Here is a 13,924-nt window from a genome sequence, read left to right as displayed (position 1 = left end):
TCTTTATTCCTTTATAAAATTGAAACAAAAATTCACTGCAAAGCAGCCGTTTATGATTACTCTTCCTTAGGATCTGAGAAGCTGATAATGTGGACATTTTTAAAGAAACAAGACGGTCAAAATGTATTTTCCAGCATTCGATTAGTCAGCGTGTATAAGGAATAAAAGTACAACTACAAAAAAAAAAGTTTAAGATGATTAAGTATCAAAACAATGACATACCTTGTATGCAGCCATATTGGACATTTTGGACCGCTTCACGTAATCCCCACGTCATGTGTGCTGTACACTAATTTTAGACTTGTTTACCGTTCTGTTGTTCTATAAAAAAATATCAAATCAAATCATTAAAATATGAAATCACTCCTACGTCAACTTTTATGTTTTTCAATGCAGTCAGCCTGCGAGGAACGAATAATGTGACTTCTATCACAACTCTATATCCGTAAAACATAACCGGTTACCACCAAAATGTATGTGATAATCATACTCTGAAAATATTTGAATGAAACTCGCAATATTGAACCTGGCTATCAAAGATACTGAATACATGCTCAAACAGATTTGATATCCTTGATATTGAATAAATGCTGAAACGATACATTTGGTATCCATCTTAGAGTTCACGACACCTACGGTACATGTTATAGTGAGGCAAAACTGCACTAGTTGGCCATTGTGGGCTACTAGTAGTACTGGTGACATTATACAATTCTGTTCATTAACATTTGGTGCTTCACTAGTAATACCATTAGTGAGCAGATGTCAACTTGTGCACTGCCTTGCCTCACACGTAACATGAAGTTGTCGTCGTAGAAAAACGCTAGTAAGACACAGTTGGTCAACTGCTGCACACTAGTTGTTCGAATAGTGCGCTATCATGGTCTTACTAGTGAGGGCAAAGAGCATCCTTAAGTTGGATATCAAGGACAGTAACGCTTTTCCATAGAGGAGGGCCTTAGATTTAAAAGTGTTTTATTCCATGACAGCAGCACACAAACTTGTTATTCTTCACAAATCTGTATGCAGTGCTTGAATTTTCTTTCATGAATTATAGTCCTATACTGTAATTGTGTTTGTGTATGCAGTACACGATAATGAACTATTTCTCTCAATAATCAAACACTTTGGCAGACAAATACACTAGCATAGGTTTATTCATCGCACATTCTGCATTTAAAATACATTTATGTACAAAATACATTCATTTTCACCCGTTGGCATTACCAAAGAAGCCAAATTCAGTTGATACACCTGTACAGTACTCTACAAGAAAATGTAACTCACAAAAGACCAGACCTTGTAAACATTTCTCTCACATGACAAATATAACAATGTCACTGCATTACAAAAAATAGATCCGTATATATATATTACATTATGTGTAAAAATGACTTAGAATGACTAATATGAATGTAAGAATGTTGATGAGTACAAAGCGATGCGGGGGGACCGAATCAGCTTGGTGATGGGAATGAAAGAGAATGCAACATTGCTTACAGATTCTGCAATGTAAAGTTATTTCGAGAGTTGGCTTTACTTGGCGGGAAGCTTGCACGGAAGTTTTCAGTCAGAAGAATTGGCTAGAGCACATTGCATGCCTCAATACATTGCAAAGCTCTTTACATGGTACCTCTTTTAGTCCAACTGGGGACTTATCTAAAAATGGCTCTATTGGACTTTTAGCCTTGAGAAAGCAAGTTTGAAGTTGCCAAAAGATGCATTTTGCTGTGTATGGCAAAACTAGACAGACGGAAATAACTCAAAAGTATCAATAAAAGTAAATAAATGGCGCTACATTTAAAACATTTGAATTGTTTTTGACCTCTGGTTACCCTCTCTTGTGTCTGCTGAGTTCATTTATTTATTGGCTCAGAACTTGCTCGCTTTCACAATGGACTCTTTCTTACACCCTAATTAGGTCTTTGGTAAACATCGCTCGCAGCACGTTTCTTGCCACAACACACGTTTTCCAAGATGAATGCTTGACAGTGTTTGCATGTTGCAGCAAGTGTGAGATATGGCCTCAACTGAAGTGACTGTGGTACAAAAATAAACGCTGGATTATCTGCACAAAGATGACGTTTCCTCAGTTTTACCATAATTAAAACGTTTGTGAAAAGCAAGGGTAATGGTGAGCAGATATGGGAGTCTATTTTAGTTGACGAATAGAGCGCCTCCATGTGGCACCATCTCTGTCACACCCCACGCGACTATGTTCCCCTTCTGCTCACAGCCTTGGCCCTCTTTCAAAGCCAGCTGGGAAATTTCCTCCTCCGACAGCACTTTGTCCCACATGTTCACTCCGGTCATTGTTCCTGCAAATGCCAGCTTGGGATCAAACCCAGCCTCAAACCCTGGCACCCCATTCCCACTGCTGCTTGGGGTCAGAGGGCAGCATCCATTCCTTTCCTGTCCCAGCTGGAGTGAGCCTCCGTCTGGCAGGATGTGCCCTTCTGCCACTCCTGGTGTGGAAGCAACCTTTTTCCCACCTGCCCACAAGGTTGCCAAGCCCTGCTCAGAGGACCAAGACCCACATAGGTGGAGCCATTCTGTCGGACCTTTCGTCTTGAGAACACCCCGTGCCTCCACCAGGTGAGTCTCTCCTCCTATGGTGAACAGGGCTGATGTGTGGCTGAGCAAGAGTTGAATCTCATAGGGGTTGCGACGGTTGCCGTAAGAGAACAGAACTGTTTTGTTGGAGACGGTGACCGGCTTCACCCACAGGCAGACAGTGAAGGAGGAAAGTGAAAGCGGGACATCTGGTATCACTGACGTGTAGATGCGACGGGAACGCATGGGGAAGAGGATTGCCATCTCATTACCTGTGTGACGAGAGGGTGTGATGAAGATAATGTTCATTAACTTAGCAAATGGATGAAAAAGAAGCACATATGCTGAAACATATGACACACACACATTTTATTATATCTGCTTTGAATTTCACTGAAAAGAAAGTGGATCTTAGATAGAACCTTGCAGAACACAATGTAAATCAAGTTGAAGTTAAGTTTATGTGATCTCCTCTTATCCTTCCGACCTTCTCTTGCACTTTTCGGCCACTCATTTCAAATTGGTAAAAGGAGACATTTTTGACACACTGGGTGTTCTCAGGATGGTTCCCATCTGTGTCTGTTTATCCCCCGGGTTTGTGGTGTGGGCTTATGATGATTGTCCTGCCTTTGAATCTCCCTCTGACTATATTTAAGTGGGTGTATGCTGGTTCTCTCCATCCTTTCATTAAATAAATAACTGGAATCATGTCGAGAAGATACGTTTTTCAGTGTTTATCTCCGCAGTGACCTGTGAACGAAAATTTGTACTGACACCATTCGGATGGTTCCGGGATTTGTGTTCTTTGCCAGTTCAATGTTAATAGAATATGTTTTGTAATTTGCAATTGGTGGTTTTGAGCATTTGAGATGGTTGTTGGGAAATTTCCAATTGATGAGTGAATGTTTCTAGTTTGGATATTGTAATTTTTGAGTGTGATGTAAAGTTGAACTTTCGAAAGGTTGACTATACTATATCAACTGTCAATACTGTCATCAAATAGAAAAGAAGCGGCTTATGTTGCCTAGAGTGAAACAACAATGTATTCAGGAGGTCATGAGATTAGTCAATAACTGATGAGAAACGATGGGGGTCTCATTCCTAGATTTGAAGAATGACCTGAATGTGTCATCAAAGTTAAAATTTAAATTAGGATGGTAAGTTAAAAAAAAATGAAGACTGCGAAAAGAAGATAGTTTCCATGGTTCTAAGTGAGAAAGATGATACAACTGACAGCTTACCTGCAGGCAAGTGTCTGCTCCGTGATGAACTTAGCACTTCCTGGATCTCGGTTTTTGTCTGCTGCAGTACAGCCAAGGCTGCCTCCAAAGCTGCATCATGTGTTGTGACCTCCTGCTCTCTGTGGCCAACTCTTCCACCCTGTGGAAATTGCGATGTCGCTTTTGCCTCTCCTGGGTTGCTAAAGCAACTGGTTTCTAGCTTGCCAAGTCGGGTCGCTTGGCTTCGTGTGGCAGAGAGAAGCTGTTGTAGCATTGCCTCCAGGTTGTTTGAATTCCCAACAGAATTACCACCGGCAGTGGTAATGTAATCTCCAAGTTTTAATCTTTCAAGGGATTCCCTCAGTCGTCCTTCCAGCTGCAAGGCCATCCTCCTTCCTGCTGTCTCCACTGCTACCCCACATGAACCACCATATTGGGCCACAAACCTAATCAACGCAATCAACATCAAAGATCAACAATGGAGTAACCTCAATCCATTCTGACTCAATATAATGATGTCATAACTTCTGGATGACTCAGTCTTTGGAAAGTGTAAAATATCGGATGTTACTTAATGGGACCTGGGTGTTTTTTTTTTGTTTTTGTTTTTTTTATCAATATTGCACACGCATCTCATTCAGTCATCCAACTGACCTGAGTATTTCCCCACGCAGAGACCCCATCTCCACTTTGACGATGTCATCTGCGTACTGGAGAAGCATGTTCTCCCGCATCTGGCTATTCTCCAGCATTGAGAAGATTTTGTCCCACTTAGTGAGGTCAGGAGAACTACAGGGGGTAGCACTTTGTGTGGCTAGAGACAGATAATGAAAAGTGAAAGGACAACTTTACGTGAGTTTACGTGAGAAATTCTTCCTGTTAATTTCCCGGCGAAATGTCTTTTGTCTTTTTGCAAAAACAAAATAATGAAGGACAAATACGGCTTGTAGAATAAAATAAAATGAGACGTTGCGTGACGTTGGGGATGCCTTAAGTGCATTGTCTGACATTGAGGGCCTGTTAACCGTTTTGTTTGGTTCAAAGGAATTCTGATGATCATCCAAACCCTGGGGCACACCAAACAAATGAACCTGGGTAACTTTAAGACGTGGTCTTGAAAGCAAACTGTGTGGTTCCCGTCCGTTGAGCAGAACTATGAGAGCTACATGGACCAGTATCAACGTGACTACCAAAAGCACTTGGAAGCCACACAATATTTACAGAGGTGCCTGCCCACCCTTCGAGTCACTGTAAAACTACACACCCACAGTAATCTTATGGGAGCTGCAACTAATTAACTTACTGCTGTTTGGTTGGGCGAGGATTATTCCATTTTCATGTGATGAACAGACTACATAGAAACAGCATCATGTCAAAGCCAAAAGATAAGCAGAAATGTAGACAGATTAGTTATCAAACTGTAACTCTTGATCTTTTTGGGGCATTTTGAAGAAAGCACGTTAGAGACATATTAAGACACCTGGAAACTGTTTTGAACAGCAATTACAGTGTAACTACACTCAGCAATTCGCCCATGCCTTCTTAGCAGTGCCCATTCTAGAGTCACCATTCATGACTACGTCCAGATCAACCTTGAAAGAATGTGGTTCCTGTAGTTAGAAGACAAAGGTACATTTCAGGGTAGTGAATTCCTTCAGAGGGAAATAAAACCCTTATGGCATTCTGCTGCGGCTGCTTACAGTGACTTAGAAAAGTAGGTCAGATTTCAGTGTGTCTGTGAATGAGATGACATAATTTTGATGTTTAACCCTCATTACATGACTTGAGAATTGCCGTTAAGCTTGCTGGGTATGCTTTAAACTCTAAATGGTTCCCCCAGAGGCCAGTTTGAATTCCAACTCAGGAGAAACAACCACTTTAAAATGCAACTTTAACATTGGACATTAGGTTATAAAATGTATAGACCAAAGAATTATTGCTATTTATTTATTTATTTATTTATTAAGGGGAAAGTGTCTTCCTGTTTTCCGTAATATCACTATTTAATTTTATTGACCATTTTTTTATATCATTACACAAGTCGTCTCATATTACAAGAAAGGATCTTCAGTCAGCTTTAGAAAAAAAAAAAAAGTTGGTTGTTGCTGGAGCGACGTTTGCTGCTGTTTAACTGTTGGCGGTGCACCAAGACCTCCCGCTTGGTTTAAATCAACAAACATGCAAAATGCAAGCTGCGCACACACCCGCTAGCATTTGGTTCTAACATCCGAGACTTGAGTTTTCTGATTTTTTTTTTTTTTTTTTGCGGCTTCCATTTAATTAATTTTGGTCCATGATGTTGAGATACCTTTTAAGTTTTCCAAGTCATCTACTATGCATACAATGAAGAATTTAGTGGTCACATCTGGCAGAATATATTGTAACTCACAAAGTTGAGCACACTCTCTTTGACTTTGACTCCCTTGATTGTTAGTTTGTTTTCGGGTCAATAAATGTAAAGGATTTTTTTTTCAAGTGAAATTTTAACACTACTAACTGTCAAGTATATGATAACTATTCAGTGAAATGTCTGTATAAAACAATTTAAAACTACTCACCTTGTGAAGACACCTGTACTAAAGGAAATTAAGAAGCCACAGGGAAGAGTTTGACAAGCAACACTGCCCCATAGTGGCAGTTTATGGGTATTGCTTGAATTGATAAAGTGTAGCACGTTTGTCTTAGCAGTTGAAATGCATCATAAGAATAGACTGATGTTGCTAGGTATGAAGTGTAAATACAATTCCCATTTTTCCTTTTTACCACCACTTGTACCATTCTGTGTTGGAATCACAAAACACAAAAAAGCCATAGAAAAAGATACTAACATTAAGATGCTCACTGAGCAGAAGTCTTTGAATTAATGCTTAATATGATTTGAACCCTAAGTTTTGTTTGACTTTTGAGGCTTATTTCTTCCAAACCTTTTTGGTGGAACTCCGGGGTGCATCATTCTTGTGCCTTTCAATTTCACTAAATTACAATCCACAATCCAACTATCAACAACATGCTAATCTTTCATCATACAAATTACACAACCATCTCATGCTCAGTTCTGCTAGATATAACAGTCATGGTTGTAACATTACTGATTAAATCTGATAAGGTAGAACCAAAATCAAATTAAACCCCAACTGGGAAGCATAAAAATCTGGATTTCATTGGTCAAAGTGTAACACTTACGTTCTGGTGTCTCCTCCTCTGTGATTTCATTGTAGTAGGTGTCTGCATAGTTGACTTCGATATCGTCCTCATAGTTCAAAGTCAGACACACACAAATCGACCACGCACCCAATGCCAGGGGGAGCTTCCAGTACATGTTGCTCTGCTGGATGTGGACGTGAATGTGTGTGTAAGTGAGTGTGCACAGGTGGGAGAATAAATCAGATGTGTGAGGAAAGTAGCTTTTCTCCTTTTCTTTCTCTCTGTGTTTGTGTGCATGTGAGGAACTGCGCAGTCAGTCACCGTGGTCTCTCACATTCTCCGGTCCACCACTCTCTTTTTCAAGCGCTCCCTCCCTGATACCTCATGCAACATTTGTCCCTCCCCCCCCCTCCACAGCCTCCTTCTTCCAGCTCTACCGCTCCCATTCTTTCTTGTTAAATGCTGAGCAATCCTTGGCAGGAAGCCGGGCAGTGTTGTCTGCCCTGCCAGATACAGAGTTTAAGTGGGCTTGTTGCATTCAACTCACGCACACCTCACTTTTTTTCCCCCCATCTTAATTACTACTGATAATGACTATGATTATGAAATAGTATTGTCAGAAGATAAGACAGGTTGTAAATGCAACGTGAAATTGGGACAAAAGTGTAAAGTAAAAACTCATATGTCATTATAAATTCCACAGGGATTGTCAATTTACAATTTCAACAAGATTATTTTGGGGTAAAAACAGGTCACGGAAGACTTGAGGGGCCTTTGACAGACTAACAGTGGTTTGCATTTTTTTTTAACTCATATTTGACCAATAAGAATACATTGTCATGGTGAAGTTAACCTGGCAATAGACTGATTCATCCATCTATTTTCTACAGCGCTCATCAGCACTAGTAATGATGAGCTCTCAAGGCTTGGCTCCCTAACAAGATCCGTCTGAATATGTATTATGGTAAATATTTATGAATTCAGGAGAGTTGTGGCAGGTGCAAAATATTTTCTTCTTCCTGGATGGGCGTAAAATAAAAGAATTGAGAAGCACTGGCTTAGTGTAAGTGTGGACACGCAGATGCTGCTTGACCAATCACATGAGGCTTTTACAAAAAAAAAAGACGAGAAACAGGTTTATTTTTATTTCTTGGGAAAAATTGTGCCATAATACCAACTAATTGGAAGTCGACCAGCATCCCACAACGCATTGTGTTCAAAAGCAAGTCATTTTCTCTCCCTTGTGTAGTAGTTGTAACAAGGCAGTTGGGAACCTTTAGTCCTTTTCAATTTTTATAAAGTCATTCAGTGGCCATGGTAAATTCATCAAAAACAAACAAACAAAAATTAAATATGATGCAACCATTTAACAAATTTGTATTATTAATTTTTGGAATTTGTAGCTTCAATCTTTGGAGAAATCATTCTTGAATTATTCCATGAACCTTTACTTTCCCCCCTCTTTGTTTTGCCATTTTGGAACAAGTCATCTGTGACTGTAACCTTGTAGTACAGCTTTTTTTTTCCATTTGTGATGCTGCATTTTAAAAAGGTCACATTAAACTAAAACCAGAGCATAATCCTAACTCCCAAAATTTCATAAAAACGCTCTTTGTGCTGTTGAAATGTGAGTAGTGCCCCAGCCTGAGAGCGAATACGGCAAGGCATGCAGTGAGTAATGCGTCGTTGGAGGCAGCCTGTATGTCGTAATCAGATATTACTGCCGCTGCAGCGACTCACACAGAGAGTGGGGGAAACAGGTAATGGAAGAGGAGAGAGAGAGAGATTGATTTTTGCCCCATGCAGAGTTTGTATGTGCCTGTGAATGAGAGACCGTTTTCTAAATGGATTTTTAAATAGCTTCACTGTTTTCTGCACCCTTCTTTGAGTGCCTCAACAAAAGTTCTTGTGCTGTTGGTTACGTATGTAGATCACACATATGTTTACTTTTGTGGGAGTATGTGTGATTTTTGGTGCAGCGGATGGACCTAATGACTTCCTCATGGGAAATGAGAATTTGGCTGCTGTCTTTTTCATAGCGTCTCTTGTTCTATACTTTTGTATTGTACTTGCTTGCTGGCCTGGTGAAAGAGTGGTTTCAAGAGGTGTCACAAGTTTTGTTGTTACTGTTCAATTGTAGTTTGCGTTGACTTACTATTCCCATTAAGAAAGTGTTTCTGATATAATGTAATGTAATTTAATCCAAAACCAATTCAAAAAACTTTTCAACAACGATTGACAAGATTGGGTATGTTTAAAGTATTGTAAATATATACTCACTAGTGACCATATACTGTGCTTTGCCAATGAGGATGATCTAAAATTCAGTACTTAACAATCAGATGGGAAAAGCAATTTGCTCAGCTTTGAAACGTACGACTGTGACGTTCGTCATTCTGCAAACCATTCTTGTTTTCCACGGGACCAAAAATATTTGTTAAACTGTGCTAAACAAAATATTTCCACAATTCCCCCATATGTTCCAATGTATATGTTTGACTCTTCTCTTTATTCCCAATTTCAAATTAAACAGATGTCTGCCTGCCCGTTGTATGCGCAGCAAAAGAAACAAGTCACAGCACGTCACCCTTCCTATGAATGTGTAAATTAGATGTTGAAAACATATCTAAAGCTTGAGGAGTTTCGATTACTTCCTGACAATGCTGACTCACGCTATAATGATGGAAAGTGGCACTAAAAAAAAAACAACAAACAAAAAACAAAAGAAAAAACTGTGTCCAGTCACAGCTGACTCAGCAGTATGAAATGCTGACGCTGTCTGAGCCATTGTGCCGCATCACTGCTTGTTCCATAACTTCATGCATAAAAGGTTCTTCCTTAAAAACTAAAAGCAATCGACCTTAAAAATAAAAAAAATGACCTTTGATTAATTTAATCTGAGCTAAAAAAATAACCCAAAACTATAATATATATACTGAAATAAAGTTAATCACAAAATAAAACGGGTAGCAAAAATCATATTAACCAGGTAAAATACATATTTTCTTTCTTTATTAATTTTCAAATACATATTTCAGCTTGTTAAGTGAAAAAAATATTTTCAATTCAAGTTGACGGCTGACTGCATGCTCCACATGTGATAATGATGATGGAACACAGAAGCATTTTATGTTTGCGTTTTTTGATTCTCTGCATGTGGATAACTTAAGTTTGGTTTTAATTTCTTGAATATGTGGAGGACAGAAATAAACATTGACTTATTTATTTGAAAGTTGCAATGAAACTTTTAACGTTTTATTTTTCTGAATGTGACATTTTTATTGACGTTTTTGTGTCAAACAACAAACACATATATCGGACCTGCCTAACTTTTAAACAACAGATGCTGCTGGAGTCTTAAGACTTTGGATATGCCCTGAAAAGACGTAACTTCCTGGATGTTTTTCTTCTCTACTCACGTTATTTATGAGTCCTTCATTTGCAAAAAGTGATGCAAAAAGGGGGAAAAACAGCATCAAGCAGTCATTCTTTTAAAGCTTACTGAACTAAGGTGGGGCACAAAGGTTTAAATTTTGGTGTAAATTCCCTAGTGTACAACCTCGCAGGCATTTGACTATCGAATATCCTTTAATTTGGTGTGTTTAAATGATGCAGTTTGCACTTGTCTTTTATGTTTACAAATGTTCACCATACTTAACATTCTGAGCACATGGGTGAAGTTCATCTTTGATATTTCTGCAGATTGGCTAAGAACGAGTCAACAGTCCTTATTTATGGTCCATGTCAAGCGACGTGGAGACAAACTGGAGAAGGTGTCATATATTATCTGCCAAACAGTGTTTCTTTTTAATACTTTAAAAATAAACAGAGAAACCCAAACATGCGGCTGTGGTCGGAGGGAAGAACGCATGCTGTTCACGTGCAACACATTTCATCATAAATCCAACTTTTAAGACAGCTGTAATGGTTTGTATGACCAACTTCAACTTAATGATTTTGTCATTTAGTGGTTTCGTTACCACAGTAATTTTCGGTGTTTTCTTTCCCATTATGTAATTATCCAAATATGTCACTTTTCTCTGACTTTGGCCGTCGACCAGGCCAGGGTGTATCCCATCTCTCACCCAAATTCAGCTGGGATAGGCTCCAGCTCACCTGGGGTCTTAAGGAGCCCGAATGACGACAAGCCATATGGAAGTAGTGTTGGGATGATAGGTTGGGTTGTGTCAGTTGGGGCTGGGAAGGTCAAATTGCACATGTGAGTCAAGAAGGGCATGCCTGATTTCAAAATACAATAAGACGATTTCTTGCCTGATTTTGGGATGACTCACTTTTGAATCAGTACTCATTTCAGTGTACAGAGGGAACGCAAATGATAAGAGAAGTGTGATACTAGTTGGTAGCATGTTCAATAGTATTTTAGCATGATTAGGAGCAGGATGATGTTTTGTAATGTTGTTACGTGTACTGGCCCTTTAACTGAGAGAAAAACACAGAAGCCATATGCACGGCTGTGTGAAGAAGCAATTGAGAGCCAAAATATGCATCTTAAGTTGCGTTTAATTTGAGCAAAGGGATGAAGTGCAATAAATACAGCCATCTCTACAGAGTGACCCCGGTCCAAGCTCATCTGTGAATTTTCCTCGTATGACAACGAAAGTCTGAGAAAGGTTCTGGTATACTGTAGCTATAGCTGCGATTGTCATTGTTTGGGAGGTAAAAAGCGTCTCCCGGTGTTTATAATTTTTTTAATAATGCAATTTCCCGCGGCTATTCGTCCGAAGTGGATAATGTACAAATTGCAAAATTTAGCTATTGCATTTTATCGTCCGGAAATGTTGGTTAGTGGATGAGAATCGGGCGTAAGCCAGCTCATAAGCTTTAAATAATGGTAGGATGATTATTTTGTGAATAAGGAAGGATGAACGGACGATGACGAAAGTGTGTGCAGGTCACGGATTGAGGATGTAGGACCGACCGGTAGAATAGGGTAAAGTGCCGAGCTCTGCCTACCTCCAACTCATATTAGCCTTTCTCTCTGCCATGAAGTCTTTTTTTTTTTTGCGAGGTAGAAAATAGTTACTAGGGTGTTAGAAAAAGCCAGTAAATATATTGAAATTGTCGCTAAGTTGGTAAGACTGCAGATGCAAGTTGTAGCTCTTGCACGCTACCTCCCTTGTACTCGTGTCCATGCGTGTGCGTCAAATAAAGGCACAACTTTCAAAATAATAGAAGCACATAATTTACATTTTAGTTTGATTCATGGTCACTGTGCGGGCCAGTCAGGGAGTGTGGGTGGGCAGTTGTAGCCCCGAACCGTATTTTGCCAAGGTTTTAGATATATTAGATATGGATACATCATGTTTTTTTGACTGTTATTTATTTTTTTGTTGCTATGTTAGTCTTAGATTACGTATTCTTGTACGACATATTTTTTTGTTTAAATTTGAGGTTTGCCTTGTTTCTTACGAGTCTCTCATCCAACAGCTTTTTTTTTTTTTTTTTTTTTTTTTTTTTTAAACAGAGTCATTGCACTCAAGCGCCATCTACAGTAAATAAATGGACCAACACCGACCACAGCACACGACGTCTAATCTCGCTTTACCATCACCGAAGATTTACTCTTGCAGTGTGAATTGGGATTCAAAAATAATACATCTGAAATCATACAGTGTATGCAGAGCTTAAAAGGGGAATGCTGGAGGTTTTTACACTGTATATATTATTCTCCCACATGCTCTCCATGTGTTGAGACCTGTGCGTGCCAGAGGGTCCAATAGTAAAACTCTTCAAATCCCACCCCCCACCATAACATATTGCTGTGCAGAACCTTAAAAATTCCTCCGAAGAATCCCATAAATGCTTCAGCTTCGGCATTTATGGCTATCAAAAGCTTTGTCTCACTATGTGCGCTGTACAGTATATGTTTAGCTCTATGAAGACCTGAGTCTTGAGTGTACTGGAGGGCTAAGTGGACAAAATGAGTATGACTGATGCATCCTTGAGGTATTTATGGGTCACCCTCCCACAGCTTTTTCAAATCCGACGAAAGCAGCAGTTCACTAAGATGAGTTATAACTATGAATCATCTTGTAAAACCTGAAGCAACCAGTATATCATATATAGACACAATATTTATTTATTTTGGGCCATGAATAGTTTCACAAAGTGTGAGCTTCCTTAGACTTGGCAGCACGAGTTCTCAACATTCTCAATATCTTACGATACTCTTGGGATTGTATGTTTTCCCCTACCAATTCTCTACCGCTCATATAGCTAAAACTTTCTTTGTTTTGCTTCGGAATGTTAACCTGCAAGACAATTGTTGAAGCAAGTGGCGAAAGTTCACTCCTTTCCTCTTTCCTCATTTGCAGTCATCAAGATGTCCTCTTGCACCCTTTTCGCCTTTTAGCGATGCCGTAATGGACTGTAGATAACTAGAATGTTAATTCATAGGGTGAAATAATTTGCCAAAGCTGTCCTGTTAAAAAAAATTTAAAAATGTGGCGTTAAGCATTGCATTTGATGTACATCGATAAATGTTGATATTTCGCAAGATTATTTTATCTATTCCATGTATTGTCCCATTTTAAGTTGGCCACCAGCAGATTTAGGAAATTAAACATCTGCACTGTAATTCGTCGCAGACCCTGGCACATCTGTGACGTGTATAATCCCCAAAATTGACTGTAACACTACATGCACTACATTTGCTACCTTTCCTTTTAGTTCCCTGCGGGACACATAAGCCAAAAATGTTTGCCTCTTGAAAAGTCACTGTTTTTATGTTGAGTCAGTGATTTTGAATTGTTTGAAGATGTTTGCTACGTTCAGCACGTGCTGTTGTGTTGCGTTACTTGACTGTACAATTGTGGATCCATACTTACAACTTGAGTCAGTGCTTTTCGGTTCACTTATTACACATATTACCATTTTGTAACTATCTTTTATTTAGGCAAGGAACACATTTGTACCCACACGAGCAATGCACCTTAACAATTGCGTTCACTTTTAATAAGACTGGAGAGAAATGAGAAAAAAAAATT

At 39.2% G+C, this 13,924-nt stretch overlaps 2 protein-coding genes across 3 annotated transcripts in view; one reads left to right on the top strand and one right to left on the bottom strand.

Moving 5' to 3' along the window:
• veph1 (ventricular zone expressed PH domain-containing 1) overlaps positions 1 to 13,924 on the top strand; it is a 59,091-nt gene that overhangs the window by 13,003 nt on the left and 32,164 nt on the right. The window lies entirely within an intron of this gene.
• ptx3a (pentraxin 3, long a) lies at positions 1,159 to 7,262 on the bottom strand. Its single transcript, XM_088299736.1, has 4 exons — positions 6,957 to 7,262; positions 4,428 to 4,587; positions 3,795 to 4,219; positions 1,159 to 2,825 (listed from the first exon to the last, which is right to left on the bottom strand). The coding sequence occupies exons 1-4, from the start codon at positions 7,090 to 7,092 to the stop codon at positions 2,158 to 2,160; spliced, it is 1,389 nt and encodes a 462-aa protein (XP_088155862.1). The 5' UTR covers positions 7,093 to 7,262; the 3' UTR covers positions 1,159 to 2,157.

Source organism: Idiotropiscis lumnitzeri, chromosome 7 (genome assembly GCF_059441095.1).
Source record: "Idiotropiscis lumnitzeri isolate Australia: NSW breed Sydney's pygmy pipehorse chromosome 7, RoL_Ilum_1.0, whole genome shotgun sequence".
Classification (NCBI taxonomy): domain Eukaryota; kingdom Metazoa; phylum Chordata; class Actinopteri; order Syngnathiformes; family Syngnathidae; genus Idiotropiscis; species Idiotropiscis lumnitzeri.
Note: the sequence above shows the minus strand (reverse complement) of the source record. Positions and strands in the feature narration are given on the sequence as shown.

Bases quoted from the DNA above. Each gene is read 5' to 3' on its own strand.
- ptx3a (XM_088299736.1), bottom strand. From the start codon at position 7,092: ATGTACTGGAAGCTCCCCCTGGCATTGGGTGCGTGGTCGATTTGTGTG. The intron at 4,588-6,956 runs GTAAGTGTTACA...ATCTGTCTCTAG, and splicing joins AGAGGAGGAGACACCAGAAC to CCACACAAAGTGCTACCCCC. The intron at 4,220-4,427 runs GTCAGTTGGATG...TGCGTTGATTAG, and splicing joins CTGCGTGGGGAAATACTCAG to GTTTGTGGCCCAATATGGTG.